Source organism: Carcharhinus amblyrhynchos, chromosome 15 (assembly GCF_965287045.1).
Source record: "Carcharhinus amblyrhynchos chromosome 15, sCarAmb.v2.hapA, whole genome shotgun sequence".
Classification (NCBI taxonomy): Eukaryota; Metazoa; Chordata; class Chondrichthyes; order Carcharhiniformes; family Carcharhinidae; genus Carcharhinus; species Carcharhinus amblyrhynchos.
The window spans coordinates 23,550,365-23,568,504 of NC_137338.1; the positions used below are offsets into that span (position 1 = coordinate 23,550,365).

Here is an 18,140-nt window from a genome sequence, read left to right on the forward strand (position 1 = left end):
TCTATTGAAAGCTTAGTTATTTATTTATTGTTTACTATTGTCGCAATAGGCTTATATTAACACTACAATGGAGTTACTGGGAAAATCCACACTCCAGTGCCTGTTCGGGTACACGGAGGGAGAACTTAGCATAACCAATGCATTTAGTCAGTATCTCTTTTGGACTGTTGGAGGAAGCCAGATCTTCCAGAGGAAACTCACGCAGGCATGGGGAGAACGTGCAGACTGCACACAGACAGTGACCCAACCAGTACATCTTTCGGACTGTGGGAGGAAACTGGAGGACCTGGAGGAAACCCACGCCGACATGGGGAGAACTCCACACAGACAGTGACCCAAGTCGGGAATCAAACCCAGGTCCCTGGTGCTGTGAGGCAGCAGTGCTAACCACTGTGCCACTGTGCCCCCTGAGCTTGCTCCTGTTAGCATTCATGGTGGCTAACACTGTTGTCATGGAAGCTCAGACAATCTCCATCTTTGCTCTGCGGGCTTGCACAGCACCACATCATTCCTGCACTTGGGGCAGCGCTGAGGTGCAGTGCCAGGAAAGTGGCTGTCATGAGTAAGGCACCTATTTCCTCTCTCAGGGTAGCTACAACCTCCAGCAATGTCTTTGGCCACACAGACAGCTGGTTATACCACACTGAAGTACACTGAGGCACTGCATTCTGCAGCTGGGACATATCAAGAATTGCTCACTGTTATGTGGAGAGTCTTCACTGCAAGTGCAACAGATTTGTACTACTAATACTGTTGTAGCAATGGGTGAAATACCAGCAATGTGCTAAGTTAACAAGAATAGGGGACAGACATCAAGTTTCCTGATAATTACTGGAAGTGGTTCCAGTGATTTGCTGGATAAATTTGTTCATTGTTTTGGATTTTGCATTGCCAGTTATGTCCATAATGAAACAAAGGTAGGATCTATGGGGCTTGACTGACAGAGAGCAGATGGTTGGATTCAGTGAGGAAGCTGGGGGACTGTTGGTGTACCAAGGATGGGTGGTATAGTCATGTCAAGTGTTTGGATGGGTTGTTCTTTGAGAGCTCAGGTACTTGTGGTTGATGTAGCTCCTACTCCATATCTTTGTCATGCTGCTGATCCTTGTCATCCTGCTCTCTCTGATGACTGTACTTTTCAATGTCCAGGCAATGGCACGGGCTGCTTCTTTATGCTGCCAAAGTTATGGAGCATTCAGCAGACGACCTTCAAATTAGACACCCTCTCAGCACTATCCTCCCAAATGGTCCAGGCACCAGAAGCATTGCTTGAGTACATGGGCTATCTGCTCAGTGATATTTCTCAGGGTGCCATGGTTCTCATCGCACACCAGCTTAACATCGGGCTGGCTTCTTGACAGGAGACGTGAGGCAAATGATGGCATTAGTGACATTTTCTTTAAATGACAGAGAGGACGGATTTTGGTGAATTATGAAGAGTAAGATCCATTTTGGGGGGGGGGGGGACTAGTTATTGGGTTTGTGCCTTATCTGCCGAGTGAGCCTGGTCACTAAGGGTTTCTAAGGTTTTGCATGGTGTGAAGATAATGAAGTGGGTATTTTACTGATGTGCTGTTCACACTCCAGCCTGTCAGGGATTCTGTTAATTGTGCAGCATGATTTTGTTAATCAAATGCAGATCACATGTCCCCCATTGTTGCTGTGATCCCTCCAAGTGAGATTCCTGTTGTAATTCTTTCAAACACTGCAGGTGAAAGCAGCTTCACTTCCTGCTGCCACATCATCATGTAAATGGGCAGCACAGTGGTTAGCACTGCTACCTCACAGAACCAGGGACCCGGGTTCACTTCCAGCCTTGAGTCACTGTCTGGGTGAAGTTTGCACATTCTCCCCGTGTCTGCGTGGGTTTCCTCCGGGTGCTCTGGATTGCTCCCAAGTGTGCAGGTTAGGTAGACTGGCCATGCTAAATTGCCCTTTAGTGAACCAGGATGTGTAGGTTAGGTGAGATTAGTGGGGGAAATATGTGGGTTTAAGGCCTGGGAAAGATGCTTTGTTTGTGAGTCAGTGCAGGCAAAATGGGCCAAATGGTCTCCTTCCGTTATGTAAGAATTCTATGATTTAAATGAGGTGGGAATTGTACCTGTCATTGACCTACTTCAGGTGGTTTTATTCCCTGTTTTGTCAGAGATGCAGTGTTGCATTCTTGACCTTTCTTTTCAGACCATCATTACAGCTACTTGCATTTCTGGCCCGTATCAGTTTCCCCCAACATCACTCAAAGTCCAGAGCAGCAACCTTTGAAAAACTGTCCAAAGGTTTAGCACAAAAAGAAAGCTGACAGTGAACGGCCCATGCATCAAGATGGATCAAACTCCTATAACAAATCAGATTAGGTGGAATACTTCCACTTGTCAATCAAGGTGTGAAGAGTAAAGATGTGATCACATAAAGGGAACTGCGTATCAAACTCAAACCTGACATTTTTCATTTTACCGCAGCTGATGAATGTCCAAGATAGCTGCCTCAAATATCCTGAAGGCTACAACAGAAGAGACAGATTTCAAATTAAGAAATGTCTTTCAGGATATAAAAGAATGCTGTCAGATATATTTAACGCTGACGTCAAGTAATTAAACAAAAAGTCCAGTTCAGAGATTATGTAGACTTTCTGTTAAAATTAGGGGGTGGCGTTCAGTCTATCAGGACTTTGAGATGCACTATGTAGAACCATTTTTCCTTTAATGCGATGGTTGATACCTTCCAACAGTCCAAATGAAGACCATTTTATAACTATTGGGCAGTTTTGGTTCCTGTGGTCATCAGTCAGATGATAAGGGTGGCAATGGTGCTGCCTGTTTCTGAGCAGAGAGGTGAGAGGCTTGAATTGTCTTATTGGCCAGGCCTTACCGCTCAGGATCAGTGCTCTCACACAGCGGGGAGGGGGGAAATCAGCCAGCTCCTGATTCTCCTGACCCGACAAAAATGAAAGAACATTTTATGTTGTTGTGGATCATCCTATCGTGATCCTTTTTAAGAAGAGCAGAAACTGTCATACTATCAGCAGCCATTAGTACATAACAATCATATCACATACAGGAATCGAAAGAGAAAATGCAGGAAAATCTGGCAGCATCTGTAAGGAGAGAAAGGAGGTGATGTTTCAAGTCCAGATGACCCTTTGTCAAAGCTTTTATCCAGTATCACATATAAGACCCTGATTTCAATAACAGAGCAAAGCACAGTTTGCTTTGTGTCACAGTAGTTAGCAGGGACCTGGGTTCAATTCCGGCCTTGTTTAAGTTTAGATTTATTTATTAGTGTCACGAATAGGCTTACATTAACACTGCAATGAAGTCACTATGAAAACCCTCTCGGTGCCACACTCCGGCACCTGTTCGGGTACACTGAGGGAGAATTTAGCATGGCCAACGCACCTAACCAACACATCTTTCAGACTGTGAGAGGAAACCCATGCAGACATGGGAAGGATGTGCAAACACCACATAGTCAGATGTACAAGTTAGGTTGATTGGCCATGATAAATTTCCCCTTAGTGTCAGGATTACTAGGGGTAAGTACATGGGGTTACAGGCAAAGGGGCCTGGGTAGGGTTGTTGTTGATGCAAGCTCAATGGGCTAAATGGTCTCCTTCTGCATTGTAGGACTTTTATGATTCTAAAGCAACTGTACTGGCCAACCATTTGAAGGATTGTTCTCAAGCCAGGCAGATCTACAGGGAGTGCAAACTCCCAGCTAGTGAGACATAAGGTGGACTATTTTTTCCTCATTTTGTAGGTTCAGCGTGCCATTTTCCAGTGTAAATAAGGTGATCGCTGTATGAAAATTTGACTGCTCAGTGCATCAACATTGTATTGATATTATATGACCTGAGACTCTACAAGTGTGCTCCCAGTCTCCCACTGGGAGCGGAAGTCCCTGATTATCACCACTACCACTTCCCGCCGCTCCCAGTGTCCCATCCCAGAGAAACAGTGAGAAACCAGGAAAATTCCCATAGAAATTTCATCACCTTTACTATTATTTCAACTCTTGAATCCAATAATCTGCTAGACCAAATATTTAAATCAAATCAAATCAAATACTTAACGCATTCTTTTCAACCCCAATCATAACTCTGGATCTTCTCATCTCGGCCCTTCTGTAAAAATCAAGTTTACCTCCACCATATTCAACATCTGAATTTCAAGCGAGACGTGCATTGATATAGTACATCTCAAAGCACTTTACAGCTGATGAAGTAAGTATATTTTGAATCGTAGCCTAGGTTACAGTGTAGGGAACATGTCTGACAATTCATGCAGAGTGACCTCCCATAAAAAATGACGTGATAATGACCAGACCAATTTCTTAACTTTATTTTCTATCCCACACTTTTTAGTTTCACTCTTTATGCCTCGTCTCATGATCTGGATTTCTCAATCAGGAAAAAAAACAGTTAAAGTTGTAAACATTAAAGCCATTGAGAGGCAAATTAGGGGCAGGATTCTCTGGGATCATCCACGGTGGGATCCATTGTAAACAAGAATGGAACATTTGGCATTCTGGCCAAAATTCAGCACCGGAAAATCTCAGCTGATTTGATTTTTTTATTGTCATATATGCTTGGATACAGTGAAAAGTATTGTTTCTTGCACACTATACGGATAAAACATACCATTCATAGAATACATAGGCAAGAAGGAAAGAAGAGGATGCAGGATACAGTGTTACAGTTATAGTTAGGGTGTAGAGAAAGATCAACTTAAAATAAGGTAAGTCCGTTCAAAAGTCCAATGACAGCAGGGAAGAAGCTGTTCTTGAGCTGCGAGTGAGGATGGGGGATTTTAACCTAGATTTTGTTGCAAGGTCTTGTATGCAGGTATGCAATATAAACCTAACCCCATTTTTTTTCTCTTTCCATCAGCCTGCAAGTCTGGGTTCTACAAAGCCTTTGCTGGAAATGTTAAGTGCGCCAAGTGCCCTCCTCACAGCCATGCTCAAGAAGAAGGTTCTGTGTACTGTGACTGCGACAGGAATTACTTCAGGGCACACAAAGATCCCATCTCCATGGCTTGCACCAGTGAGTATCAGTCCTTATCTCTCCTGTGGTTTCTCTGTCTCATTGTTCGTTCCAGCTCTTTCTGCCTAAATCGGAAAAGCAATCAGCTTTTGCAATATCCCAGTATTATTGTAATCAATGCTTGCATTGTGCTTCCTGGATGAGAGACGGTTTTACAATATTTTTATCCTGAGCATTAAGGATCTCACTAGGGCGTTATGAAACTTTATAAATGGATGGTTATCGGGGGTAGGCAGGAAAGCAGAGCTGAGGCTACAAACAGATCGACTATACTTTTATTGAGTTGCTGAGCGGGCTTGAGGGGCAAAGTGGCTACGCCTGCTCCAAACAAATCTGTTCGTATGTAGATGGTAAAACAAAGGGGAAAAAAAGGACATGTTGAAAATGTGCTGCAACTGTGAAGAGAGCAATGGCACAGATGGCCTGTCTGTCATTAACTGGATCTTATGGTCCCAACACTGACAATGGAGTTTCCCATTGTTTGCACTGCCCATTGCTGTGGGACCCACGGTGGGAGGGAGTCGCCATGGGCGGGACTGGAAGATCTGGCCTGCAGGGACGGACAGAAAATTCTGGTCAATGAGCAGAATGTTCCCATATTTTTCAAGAGTGTCAGGCTCTGACTGAAACCTGTGTTTAGCTCTCCAGCTGTAGAGACCAGTTTTTAGTCCAGTTTTTCAGGTACCCTGGGAAAAAAAACTGAATGGATGTGGTTTACTCTATCAGTTTGGTGGGGCTGGTCCTGATAGAACTGGCAAAGGTGCCCTCGGCTGCTTCCTGTCTTCACAAATCTGTTGTGAACCTCAATATTTTGTGAGGGGAGGGCATGTGGAGGAGAGGCCCTTTAAACAGATGTAAGTGTATTAAAATATATTTAAAGTTTATTTATTAGTCACATTAACACTGCAAAGAAGTTACTGTGAAATTCCCCTAGTTGCCACAGTCCGGCACCTGTTTGGGTCAATGGACCTAACCAGCACGTCTTTCATACTGTGGGAGGAAATTAGAGCATCCAAAGGAAACCCATGCAGACACGGGGAGAACATGCAAACTCCACACAGCCAGTGACCCAAGCCAGGAATCGAACCTGTATCCTTGGCACTGTGAGGCAGCAGTGCTAGTGCCACCGTGCTGCCATCTGCCCAAACAATTCTGTTTCCTGAGTCTCGTGAGATTTTGCACTCGGGTTGCTGTTCTTGCTGACTGCGATCACAGGCACAAAATCGCCCCCAAAATTTCTGATCATTGTTCAGAATGGAAATTGGAGGTGCAACCAAATTTAAAATGGGACCTCTAATTATTTCATGCTTCATCACTCCCTCCAATTATATTAAAGCACTTGATAGAACCACAGCACTGAAATAAGGTATTTGCCCTATTGCGTTGCCGCTGGGGTTGGCACGGTGGTTAGCACTGCTGCCTCACAGCACCAGGGACCCAGGGTTCAATTCTCAGCTTGGATCACTGTCTATGTGGAGTTTGCATGTTCTCCCCTTGTCTGCATGGGTTTCCTCCAAGTGCTCTGTTTCCTCCCTCGGTCCAAAGATCTGCAGGTTAGGTGCATTGGCCATGCTAAATTGCCTGTTAGTGCGTCGGAATATGTAGGTTAGAGGGATTAGCGGGATAAATATGCGAGGTTATGGATAGGGCCTGAATGGAATTTTTTGCTGGTGCAGACTGGATGAGTCGAATGGGATTCTATGATTCTTACCTCCCTCGCTCTCTTTCCTTCCACAACCCTGTGTCCTCCTGCGTTTCAAATAATTAACTGATTTTCCCTTAAAAGTCTCCACCTCAGCAACAACTCTTGTCACAAATTATCCAGAGTCAAACATTCCAAACCTCGCTCCTTACTCTATTAATGACTGTTACTGACTCAGTATAGTTGTTCTTGACTCCACAAAGGACTTAGTTCCTCCCTGTGCAACCTGCTAAAGCCCCTCATGATTTTAAGCACCTTTATTAAGCACCATCTTGTTACATCTGCTCTTCTCACAACTTCCTCCTCATAACTTGCTTCCTATTCTGGTCAATTTACGTCATATATATTCTGTTCATGATTTTTATGGAAAGAAATGTCCAAGGCTGCACAAGTATTCTGTAATCTATCCTACATTATCATAGATATTAATGATTACTTCTTTCTCTTGTATTTTATGTATCAATGTATAAAAAAAAGAATGTTTTTCATAGGTTTGTCCACCAGAATTTTTAAAAATAATCTCTCATGGGATGTGGACTTTGCTGGCAAGGCCAGCATTTGTTGACCATTCCAAATTGCCCTTGTGAAAGCCCTTCTTTTTATCCACAACCTTAATATGCCTTCTATTGAGCATATACTACTCGGTGCATTGATCTCAGGTGGGATTTTCTGGTCTGGGGCAAGCAGAATATCCCACCCCTAACCTTTGCTTTTCCTCCCAATGTGTATTACTTCTGTCATTAAATTGCTTTTTCCATCTATCTGCCCATCCCACCAAGTTGGTTATACCTTCATAAAGTATATAACAGTTTGCCTTGTTGTGCACTGACTTTTCACAGAATCCCTATAGTGCAGAAGGAGGCCATTCAGCCCATGGAGTCTACACTGACCAAGCAAACACACCCAGGCCCTTATTCCCATAACCCCCACATATTTATTCCGATAACCCGCCTCACACTAGGATCAATTTAGCATGGCCAATCAACCTAATCTGCACATCTTTGGACTGTGGGAGGAAACTGAAGCACTGGAAGAAACACATGCAGACACAGGGAGAATGTGCAAACTCCACACAGACAGTCACCTGAGCCTGAATTTGAACCCGGGTCCCTGGCACTGTGAAGCAGCAGTTCTAACCACTGTGCCAGTATGCCACCCACAGTTTCATGAGTTAATTTCAAGGCTGTTCTCCTTGTGTCCTATGCTCACATTCCATTATATGTCTTCATCCTTTCATTTTGGATTCTGACTTAATGCAATTCCAAGACTTCCTTAAAGGACAGTATTGATAGGATTTTTTACTAACTCTGTCGTGCCATTCCACCTTTTCCGCCCCTCTCTTCAGAATGCTATAGCCGGGTACCTTAATCCTGCCTAAACTGCCCAGGAGTCCAATATCATACCTCTTCATAAATCTTGATTTTTTTTTAATGTTCTTCTTTCCTGGGTTGGGGGCATGAATGGAAAAAATAGCTTTTGGTGCCCACCTCTAACTGCCTTTGAATTGAATGGCTTCTCAAACCATTTCAGACGAGCAGCTAAGAGTCAACCACATTGATGTGGCTCTGGAGTCACGTACTGGCCAGACCAGGTAAGGACAGCAGAGTTCCTTTCTTGAAAGACATTAGAGAATCAGATGGGTTTTTATGGCAATTGATGATAGCTTCATGGTCACCATTACTGAGATGAGCTGAATAGTCCAAATTTATTAATTGAATTCAAATTTCACCAGTTACCATATTGGGATTTGAACCCATACCCCCCAAAGTATTAGCCTGGGTAGGGATATGGGGGTAGGGCCTGGGTGGGATTGTGGTCGGTGCAGAGTCAATGGGGGCCGAATGACCTCTTCCTGCACTGTAGGGGTTCTATGATTCTATGAGTCTCTGGTTGACCAATACAGTGACATTAATACTGTGCCACGACCTCCCCAATATTTCTAACTTTTCAAATTTGTCTTGAATATTTTGTGCATCCACACTGACCTTTAACTGGGATTAATCTTAATTGTGATGATGTTTTTTTTCCTGGATTTCTCATTTAAAAGCTCCTTCTACAACACTGATTTGCTATTTCTTCATCACAAATATTTCTTTCCTTTCTCCTTTGATAATTTTACTCACTGTTTATTTCCATGAAATCCTTTGCTTTTATTCCAAAGGTTTTGTTGATCCTGCATTCATCGCTCATCTCAACTTTAGACTTTCCCATCCTTGGACAAATTTAAAAGTTTCTCCATTACTCTAACTATTCCCCTTGCAAAAACATTGGCCAGAATTTTACACTGTTTGATGGGGGTATATGTCTGACCCCAAAGCAGGTGAAATTGTGAATACAGGAGTTGGAATGTCTTGTTAAAGTTGTACAAGACATTGGTAAGGCTACACCAATACTGTGTGTGCAGTTCTGGTCACCTTATTATGAAAAAGATCTTATTAAACTGGAAGGAATGCAGAAAAGATTTACTAGGATGCTACTGGGACTTGATGGATTGAGTTACAGGGAGAGATTGGACAGGCTGGGATTTTTTTTCTCTGGAGCGGAGGAGGCTGACGGGTGATCTCATAGAGGTCTATAAAATAATGAGGGGCACAGATCAGCTAGATAGTCAATATCTTTTCCCAAAGGTAGGGGGAGTCTAAAACTAGAGGGCATAGCTTCAAGTTGAGAGAGGAGAGATGTAAAAGTGTCCAGAGAGGCAATTTATTCACAGAGGGTGGTGAGCGTCTGGAACAAGCTGCCAGAGGTAGTAGTAGAGGCGGGTACAATTTTGTCTTTTAAAAAGAATTTAGATAGTTACATGGGTAAGATGGGTATAGAGGGATATAGGCCAAATGCGGACAACTGGGATTAGCTTAGGGGTTTTAAAAAAAAAGGGCAGCATGGACAAGTTGGGTCAAAGGGCCAGTTTCCATGCTGTAAACCTCTATGATGACATCGGATGCGTGTCCCGATGTCACTGCGCACTTGTGCGCTATTTCACTCGGCAGCGCATGCAGGAGTTGGAAGGCCGCCTGGCAACAACTAAGCTGGCAATTAAGTCCACTAAAGAGTCAACTCTACTTTGCTCCCTCCATCTTTGCAGCTGGCAGACAGACCAATCAGCCAGGCAGCCTTCACGTTTTCGATCCAGGGCAAGATGAAACATCCAGGGCGAAATATAATAAAAGAATTCTGTCAGGGGACTGAAGTTTTTTTTTGGATTTTGCTGTCGGTTGCTAGAATGTGCTACATAAACTCTTTGCCGCATTTTTATTTGCTCTCATTTAAGCTCTGCAGCTTCCTGAGGCAGCTCCGCAGTGCTGTCCACCTTCAGGGAGCTCGTTAGAAACATCAGTCCGCACCCTTATATTTTTTGGCACCCTGCCTCCTCCCGTCGAACACTCGACAGCACTGAATCTTCCACAGCGCTGGCCAGCCAGTGTGAAATCCCACTTGGGAGCTGATTGCACAACAGATATCCATCCACTCCTGAGCCCAACAATCACACATGCACAATGAGTGCAAGATTCAGGCCTCTCTGTTTCAGTTCAGGTGAAGGTTCTCCCTCCAGGTTTATTCTTCTCTGATTCAATAATTCATTTTGATGTCCCATGAATATAAATCCTTTCTTCCTGCACCAGCCATGCATTGACCCTTTAGAACTTCCTTTTTCGACAAATGTCTGCTTCCACTGCCTTTTGAGGAAGCAAATTCCAGAGACTCACTACCCGCTGAGAAAATAATATTCTCCTCACCTGTTTTAAATAGACAGCACCCCCTGCTTGTTTTTAAACAGTGATCCCCTAGTTCTAGATTCTCCCACAAGAGGAAACATCCTCGCCAAATCCATCCTATCAATACCCCTCAGGATCTTAAAAGCTTCAATCAAATTGCCTCTTACTCTTCTAAACTCTAGTGGATAAAAGCTTGACCTTTCCATCCTTTCCACATAAAACAACCCATCCATTCCTGGGATGAATCTAGTAAATCTTCTCTAAACTGTTTCCAAAGTTTTTACATATTTCCTTAAATAAGGAGACCAGTACTGTTCAATTCCCCTCACAGTAAATGATAGCATGGGATTAACTTTTTTTAAATTACTTGCTGTGATTTATGCACTAGGTCACCCAGGTCCCTCTGCACCTCTGAGCTCTGTAATCTCTCACCATTTAGATAATATGCCTTTTTTATTCTTCCTACCAAATTGATAATTTCACATTTTTCTACATTATACTCCATTTTCCAAGACTTTGCCCACTAACTTAACCTATCTATATCTCTTTGTAGCCTCCCTATATCATCTTCAGAACTTACTTCCCTGCCTATCTTTGCGTCATCAGCAACTTTAGCAAACATACTATGCCATTTATATAAATTTCAAAAGGTTGTGGCCGAAGCACTGATTCTGGCACACCACTTGTTGCATCTTGCCAACCAGGAAAAGAACCCATTTATGCATGCTCTCTGTTTCCTGCTAGCTGGCCAATCTTCTATCAAAGCTACCACAGGATTTTCTTTTCTGCAGTGACCTTTGATGTGGCACCTTACCAAATGCCTTTTGGAAATCTTGAGTATAGTACATCCACTGTACTTTATCCACAGCACTATCTATTCCCCCAAATATAAACCACCACGCCTCTTAGGGATCCTTTGCTTCAGAGAATCAATTGTCCAATACTTAGTGCAAATCAGCAGCCCCAGGATAGACTGAAAATTCAACATCATTCCCATACTGTGGACAGAATTCTCCACTCTCGATGGCAGCGGGAAGGATGTCTGGGATGATGACATAGTGTGACTGTCTGTTGGAGTTTGTAAATTCTCCCCGTGTCTGCGTGGGTTTTCTTCAGGTGTTCTGGTTTCCTCCTACATTATAAAGATGTGCAGGTTCAATTGATTGGCCATGCTAAATTGCCCCTTGGTGTCAGGGGAATTAGTAGGCTAAATATGTGGGGGTAAGGGGATAGGGCCTGGGTGGGATTGTTGTTGGTGCAGACTTGAGGGGCTGAATGGCCTCCTTCTGCACTGTAGGGATTGTATAATTCTATGATCCTGTACCTGAACTTCACTGCTGCTCATTTCCACCAGAATGAAGTCCTGGGTGGGAAGACCTTTGGTCAACTTTCCTGCCTGGCCACCAGTTGAGGCCCTTCATTAATAACCATTCAAGGGTCTCCGCCTGCTATCGCTAGTATATTAACTCAGCTGCAGGTGGGTCTGTCACCATACAGTGTGTATGGTAGCTTCAACAGTGTGACCAGCTTGTCACCAACAAGGTGCGGTGGGGACGGGGAGTGTGGGGCTCCCTTGATCAAAGGCACAGAGCCTAATTGAGGGACTGGACATTGGGGAGGGAAGATGAACTTGGTGAGAGCCAGTCCCTGCTCTTGGTACAGACCTCCCCACCCAAAACCCCTCTCCTCTTTCGCCATGACCCACACCATATAAACCACCTCCTGCCTGCCCCCACATCCCATTCCCTCCTTTAGTTAAGGTTTGCAGCAGATACCTTATTGAATTTTTACTTCTGCTGAAATTAATATCGTTTTCTTCTTTTTGGGCTTGAGAGTTTGGGCTGTCACATCCAGTCCCAGTGAATACAGCATCTGTCGAAACTAATTTTCACAAAATTTGGCACTAAATTGGAAATCTTCAGGTCATAAGAATGAAAAAGTTAAAATGCATATGGTATTCTGAAAGGGGTATATCTCACTGAGAAAGAGGGATTATAAAGGTAACTTTGCTGCTGAACATAGGTGTTTGCTGCTGATACGAATAAGCCCTGACTTTGAGCATCAACCCTTGCCATCACGATAATCCAGATCACTGAATGCCTATACTAGCCAAATTAAAATATATACAGGGTTGCTGCAATAATATACTGTTGGATAGATAGCCAGTCATTATGTCTCATATAACTGTATGGATTTTAATTGCAGTGTACAAAAAGTTTGCGACGGAATGTTATGAGATCTAGTCTGCTAAATGGGGACGTCTACCAGCGGTGTTCCTTTGTGAAACAACTCATTTTATCGAGGTTAATTTTGACTGAGCGGAACATTTTGTAATTTTAGAGCGAATCTGGCTTCTGGCGTGGAGAATCTCGAGTAGGGTCTTACCTGTGATAATGGGAGCATTCTGGAAGGACTAGGACCTTCTCAGGAATGTCTCTGGTACACCCCAGCCTGGGAAAGCAAATTTCCAGGCTGAGAAACCCACCAACTGAAGAAAGAAAAATATCTAGGAATGTGAGCTGAGGCATTAAAACACCGATAAACCTATCAAAGCTTCTTTATGAATTGCTTTGTATAACAACAGGGCATGACCAAAGACAACTGTAACATGACAGATGTCCTGTAAATTGAGCCCTGCTAGTTATAATGGGTTACAGTGTAAATTAAATTCCTCAACGTGTGTTACTCTTTTGTAACAGACTGTATATTTAATTTTGTTATCATGAATGTTAACCTAAACAGAACATTTTAGTACCTAATAGTTCACATCCAGTTATATTTAGTCAATGTCATATCTGACGTCTTCCCTAAAAGATATTTACTGCTTGACAGGGTCGATGCTGAAGAAATATTTCCCCTGGCTACAGAGTCTAGTGTCTCAAGATAAGGGGACAGCCATTTCAGACGAAGCAGGAGGAGGAATTCCTTCACTTGGAGGGTTGTCAATCTTTGAATTCTAAACACCCCCAGAGGATGTTCAGTCACAGAGTATATTGAAGGCTGAGATTGATAGATTGTTGGACTTTAAGGGAATCAAGAGATAAGGGATTCAGGTGGGAAAGTGGAGACATGGGCAAGGATCAGCCATAATCTTATTAAGTGGTGCAGCAAGCTTGAGGAACTGCGCATCCTATTCTAGGCTCCTATTTCTTGTCTTCTCTCTACATACCGTTCACTGAGGTGTTAACCCATTCCAGGATTAAAACAGAAGATACAAATTTTAGACAAATATATTGGCGCAGCAGTTGCTAATTTCACACAGCGTGGCCTCATACTCCTAAAGACAGAACCACCATCAAAAGGAGCAGCAGAAACACTCTGTGGAGTGCTTCAGGTGAACTCTCAAGCACTTGAGACGTGAGGTGAATGATGCTGGTTGCTTGCTAACTTAGCAAATTTGCCAGTCCCAAACTGCACAGGGGCAAAGTATAAAAATCTCTTTAAGCAGTGGCGTTGCAAAGTCAACAGAGTGACATGATTGAGTGGGACTGAGGGACGGAAGCAATGCCGCAGCTTTGTCCCAATGCTTCAGGGAGCACTGACCCCAACAACCTGACTTGTCAGGCATCAAAGTAAAATAAGCCCAGCGGCATTATTGGATAACGGACTGTAATCTCGCCTCGCAAGCATAATAGAAAAAAGAAATATTAGTCAGGGGAAAAAAAAATTCAATAAGGCATCTGCATGCTTCATAATTCTGTGGGCTAATCATTGATCTATCTGGCTTCTGATACTAACAATTCATTGGCGAAGGATTAATAGTTCATTCTGCTTTAAAATGAAGTTTGAATGTGACTGTCGTATTTTCTTCCGTTAATAAAATCGGGCATCAGTTACATTTTTTTTAGCAAGGCTGAGGGCTCAAAGGATTAAGCTGAAATTATGGTAAGCCAGATTTAATTAAAATATCATTGTGGTCTGGAGAGTCACATGGTGTTCAAGCTCCCCACGGCTCCCGGCCCAAAGCTTAGAAGAAAATAGCTTTATTGCAGAACAATAAATTGTGACGGCTGAGCTGCAGTAACATTTCTCCCGCTTTTATATTTCCTCCCTTGCTCCCCCCCACACGCTCCCCCCCCACCCACCCTTGACCGCAGGGCCTCCTTCCATCCCGAGGAACGTGTTTTCCAATATCAACGAGACGTCGGTCATTTTGGACTGGAGTTGGCCGACCGACGCCGGAGGCCGCAAGGACGTCACTTTCAGCGTCGTCTGTAAGAAGTGCGCCAGCGGCCCAAGGCAGTGCGAACCATGCATGAGCAACGTGCAGTTCCTGCCTCGGCAGACGGGCCTGGCCAACACCACCGTGACGGTGGTCGACTTGCTGGCCCACACCAACTACACCTTTGAGATCGAGGCCATGAACGGGGTGTCCGGAATGAGCTCTGTGCCACGGCAGTTTGCCGCGGTCTCCATCACCACCAATCAGGCAGGTAAGTCGCTGGGTTTGCTCCTTAGACGATGCGTCAAAAGGGCAACATGTTAAGGGATTTTGACAGAGTGCCTAATGCTTTAGGGATCAACTTAAGGTGATTGGCAAATTTGCTGGAAGGGGCGATGGAAAGATTTTAATTTTACAATAAGTAGTCTCACAACACCAGGTTAAAGTCCAACAGGTCTACCACACATACCTATTGGAATTTGATCTGGTGTTGTAAGACTACTCGCTGTGCCTACTCCAGTCCAACGCTGGCATCTCCACATCATTTTAATTTTACACAGTGAGTTGTTACGATCTGGAATGCACAGACAGAAAGTGGGGAATGGAAATAGATCCAATGATAACTTTCTAAAGGCAACTGGAAATTTAATAAAGGGGGGAATATTTGCAAGGCTGCGGGGAAAAATGAGAAGCGGGACTGATGAGAGTTGGAACAGACGCACTGAGCCAAATAGTCTCCTCCTATGCTGTACAGATATTTGACTTATTTCTTAAGGTGCGTCAATTATGACTGAGTTTGCAAATATTTTGGCTAAAATTTTCCAGTCCCAGTGACATTGTTGCGGGTTCCCTTGTAGCGGAGGGTGTGAATAATGGGAAAACATGTTGACAAAATGCAAATGAGTAAGAACCACCATCTCCAATGATGAATACACGTTTCCTTTACATTATGGCATCTTTTCTCAATCTTTTCTCCTTGTCCATATTGACCACTGAGGACTGGCAACTTCCTTATCCGACTGGCCATACCTCTGGAGTAAGCCTAGTCTTTGATCTACAATGACACTTCAAACGTGAGCTGTGTCACAGCAGCAGCATCCTCTTAAGGGCCTCATCCCAATTCTGCTGCTATTTTACCGATGGCAAGGAGGAAAGCTCATGTTGAGTGGGTAGCCCAATAGCTTTAACTGCATGGAGTGGTGTTAGGCAATGGGGGATACCTCCTTTATGGGTCCCCTGCACCAATATCACCTCCAGCTGTTGATGGCTATTGGCCTTTAAATGACAGTGGGGTGGTCGTTCTTTCCCCAATGAACTTTTAGTCTCAGATTTTGAGGGATGAGAATGAGGGTAGGCATTCAGCCTAGGGTGTTGATGGTAAGACTACCAACCCCATAAATGGTTAACTGCTTTCCCATTTTCCTGGGGGTACTGAGAGTAATTCCCACATGCTACATATGAATGAACAAACAATTTAGGAGCAGACCACTCAGCCCCTCAAGTCTGCTCAGCCATTCAATAAGACCATGGCTGATCAGATTTTAACCTTTCAACCCCATTGCTTATCAAGAATCTATCCACCTTGGGTTTAGAGAGGTTTACCCCAGCCACCTTATTAGGCAGAGAATTCCAAAGTTTTGCAATGCTCTGAGGGAATTTTTTTCCCTCACTTCTGCCTTTAGTACCGGATCCCTTATTTTTAAAAGGTGACCAAGTTCTCGATTTGTCCACAAGAGGAAACATCCCTTCCACACCCACCCTGTCAAGTTCCCTCAGGATGTTACCTCAGCTGAAATCAGAGCAGGGAGATCAAAGTCTCCCTTGCCTGCATGACTCAGTAACTTAATTGGATGGCTCTCTTGCTAAACAACTGTTCAGGGTGAAAGATGGTTTGGTCAATTCATTCCTGTCATCACTTGTAACACTGGTGTTTTCAGTTCTTAAAATCTATTTCACTTAAGGGATAAGAGCAAAATAATATTTTCACAAGGATATATTAAGTAACCTGTGTTTATTGAACCAGTAATACAATAGAAAGCACGAGTCATGTATCAACTTAACATAAATATACATTTGCAAAAGTGAAAATAACAAAGAAGTTTATTGTTTTTAATCATTTATGGTGCTTGTGCAAAAGACTTGCACAAAAACAGCAATTGTTTAACTTGGATACATCTGCTCCAATGTTGGCTGGAAGCCCTTGATCAGTATCTTTCTGAATTCTACCATTGGATGTGGACATTGCTGGCTAAATCAGCACTCGATTCCCTTCATTAACTGCGGTTGAGAAGATCATTGTGGGATGCCATCTTGAACCACTACAGTCCCCGTGGTGTAGATTCACCCACAGCACTGTTAGGAATGGAGTTACAGAATGTTGACCCAGTGGCAGTGAAGGAATGGCCACATTGTTCAGGTCATAATGGTGTGTGGCCTGGAAGGAGGTGATTCCATTCACTTGCTTCTACTGCCTTTGTACTTCTGAGTGGTAGAGATCATGGGTTTAGAAGTTGTTGACGAAGGAGCCTTGGTGAGTTGCTGAAGTGTATCTTGTACATGGTACACACTGCTGCCATTGTGCATTAGTGGTGGGTTCCAATGATGTGGATTACTTTTTGTGGGTGGCACAGTAGTTAACACTGCTGCCTCACAGGGCCAGGGATTGAGTTTGAATCCCGGCTTGGGGCATCATCTGTGTAGAATCTACACACTCTTCCCGTGCCTGTGTGGGTTTCCTCTGAGTATTCTAATTTCCTCTCACTGTCCAAAGACATGCTGGTTAGGTACATTGGCCATGCTAAATTCTCCCTCAGTGTACCCAAACAGGCACCGGAGTGTGGCGACTAGGGGATTTTCACAGTAACTTAATTGCAGTGTTAATGTAAGCCTACTTGTGACACTAATAAATAAACCTTAAACTTTTTCTTTGATTGTGCCAAACCTCCAGAGTTGTTCTGATCCAGGCAAGTGGGGAGTATTCCTTCACATTTCTTATCTGTGCCTTGTAGATGGTGGACAGGCTTTGGGGAGTCAGAAGGTGTTACTCAGCACAGAATTCCCAGCCTCTGATCTGCCTCTGTAGCCACAGTGCTTATACAGCTGGTCCAGTTCATTTTCTAGTTAATGGTAATCTCTAGGATGTTGATAGTGGGGGAATCAATTATAGTATTCAGGATCTAGGGTAGTTAGTTAGATTTATCTCGCGGCATGGTGACACAGTGGTTAGAACTGCTGCCTCATAGTACCAGGGACCAGGATTCAATTCTGACCTCGGGTGACTGCCTGCATGGAGTTTGCACATTCTCTCCATGTCTGCATATGTTTCCTCCTGGTACCCCAGGTTCCTCCCTCTCCAAAGATGTGTGGGTTAGGTGGATTGGCTATACTAAATTGCCCCTTAGTGTCGGGGGGGTTAGCAGGGCAAATGCTTGGGGTCATAGGGATAGGGCCGAGATGGGATTGTTGTCGGTGTAGGGTCGATGTGCTGAATGGGCTCCTTTTGCATTGTAGGAATTATAC

General features: G+C 43.8%; 1 protein-coding gene across 2 annotated transcripts in view; it reads left to right on the plus strand.

The window, feature by feature from the left end:
* epha3 (eph receptor A3) overlaps nucleotides 1–18,140 on the plus strand; it is a 283,492-nt gene that overhangs the window by 163,907 nt on the left and 101,445 nt on the right. For both annotated transcript variants that reach the window (XM_080203597.1, XM_080203598.1), the window contains exons 4-5: nucleotides 4,886–5,041; nucleotides 14,557–14,892. In XM_080203597.1, coding sequence (XP_080059723.1) covers nucleotides 4,886–5,041; nucleotides 14,557–14,892 — 492 coding nt within the window. The remainder of the gene's footprint in view (nucleotides 1–4,885; nucleotides 5,042–14,556; nucleotides 14,893–18,140) is intronic.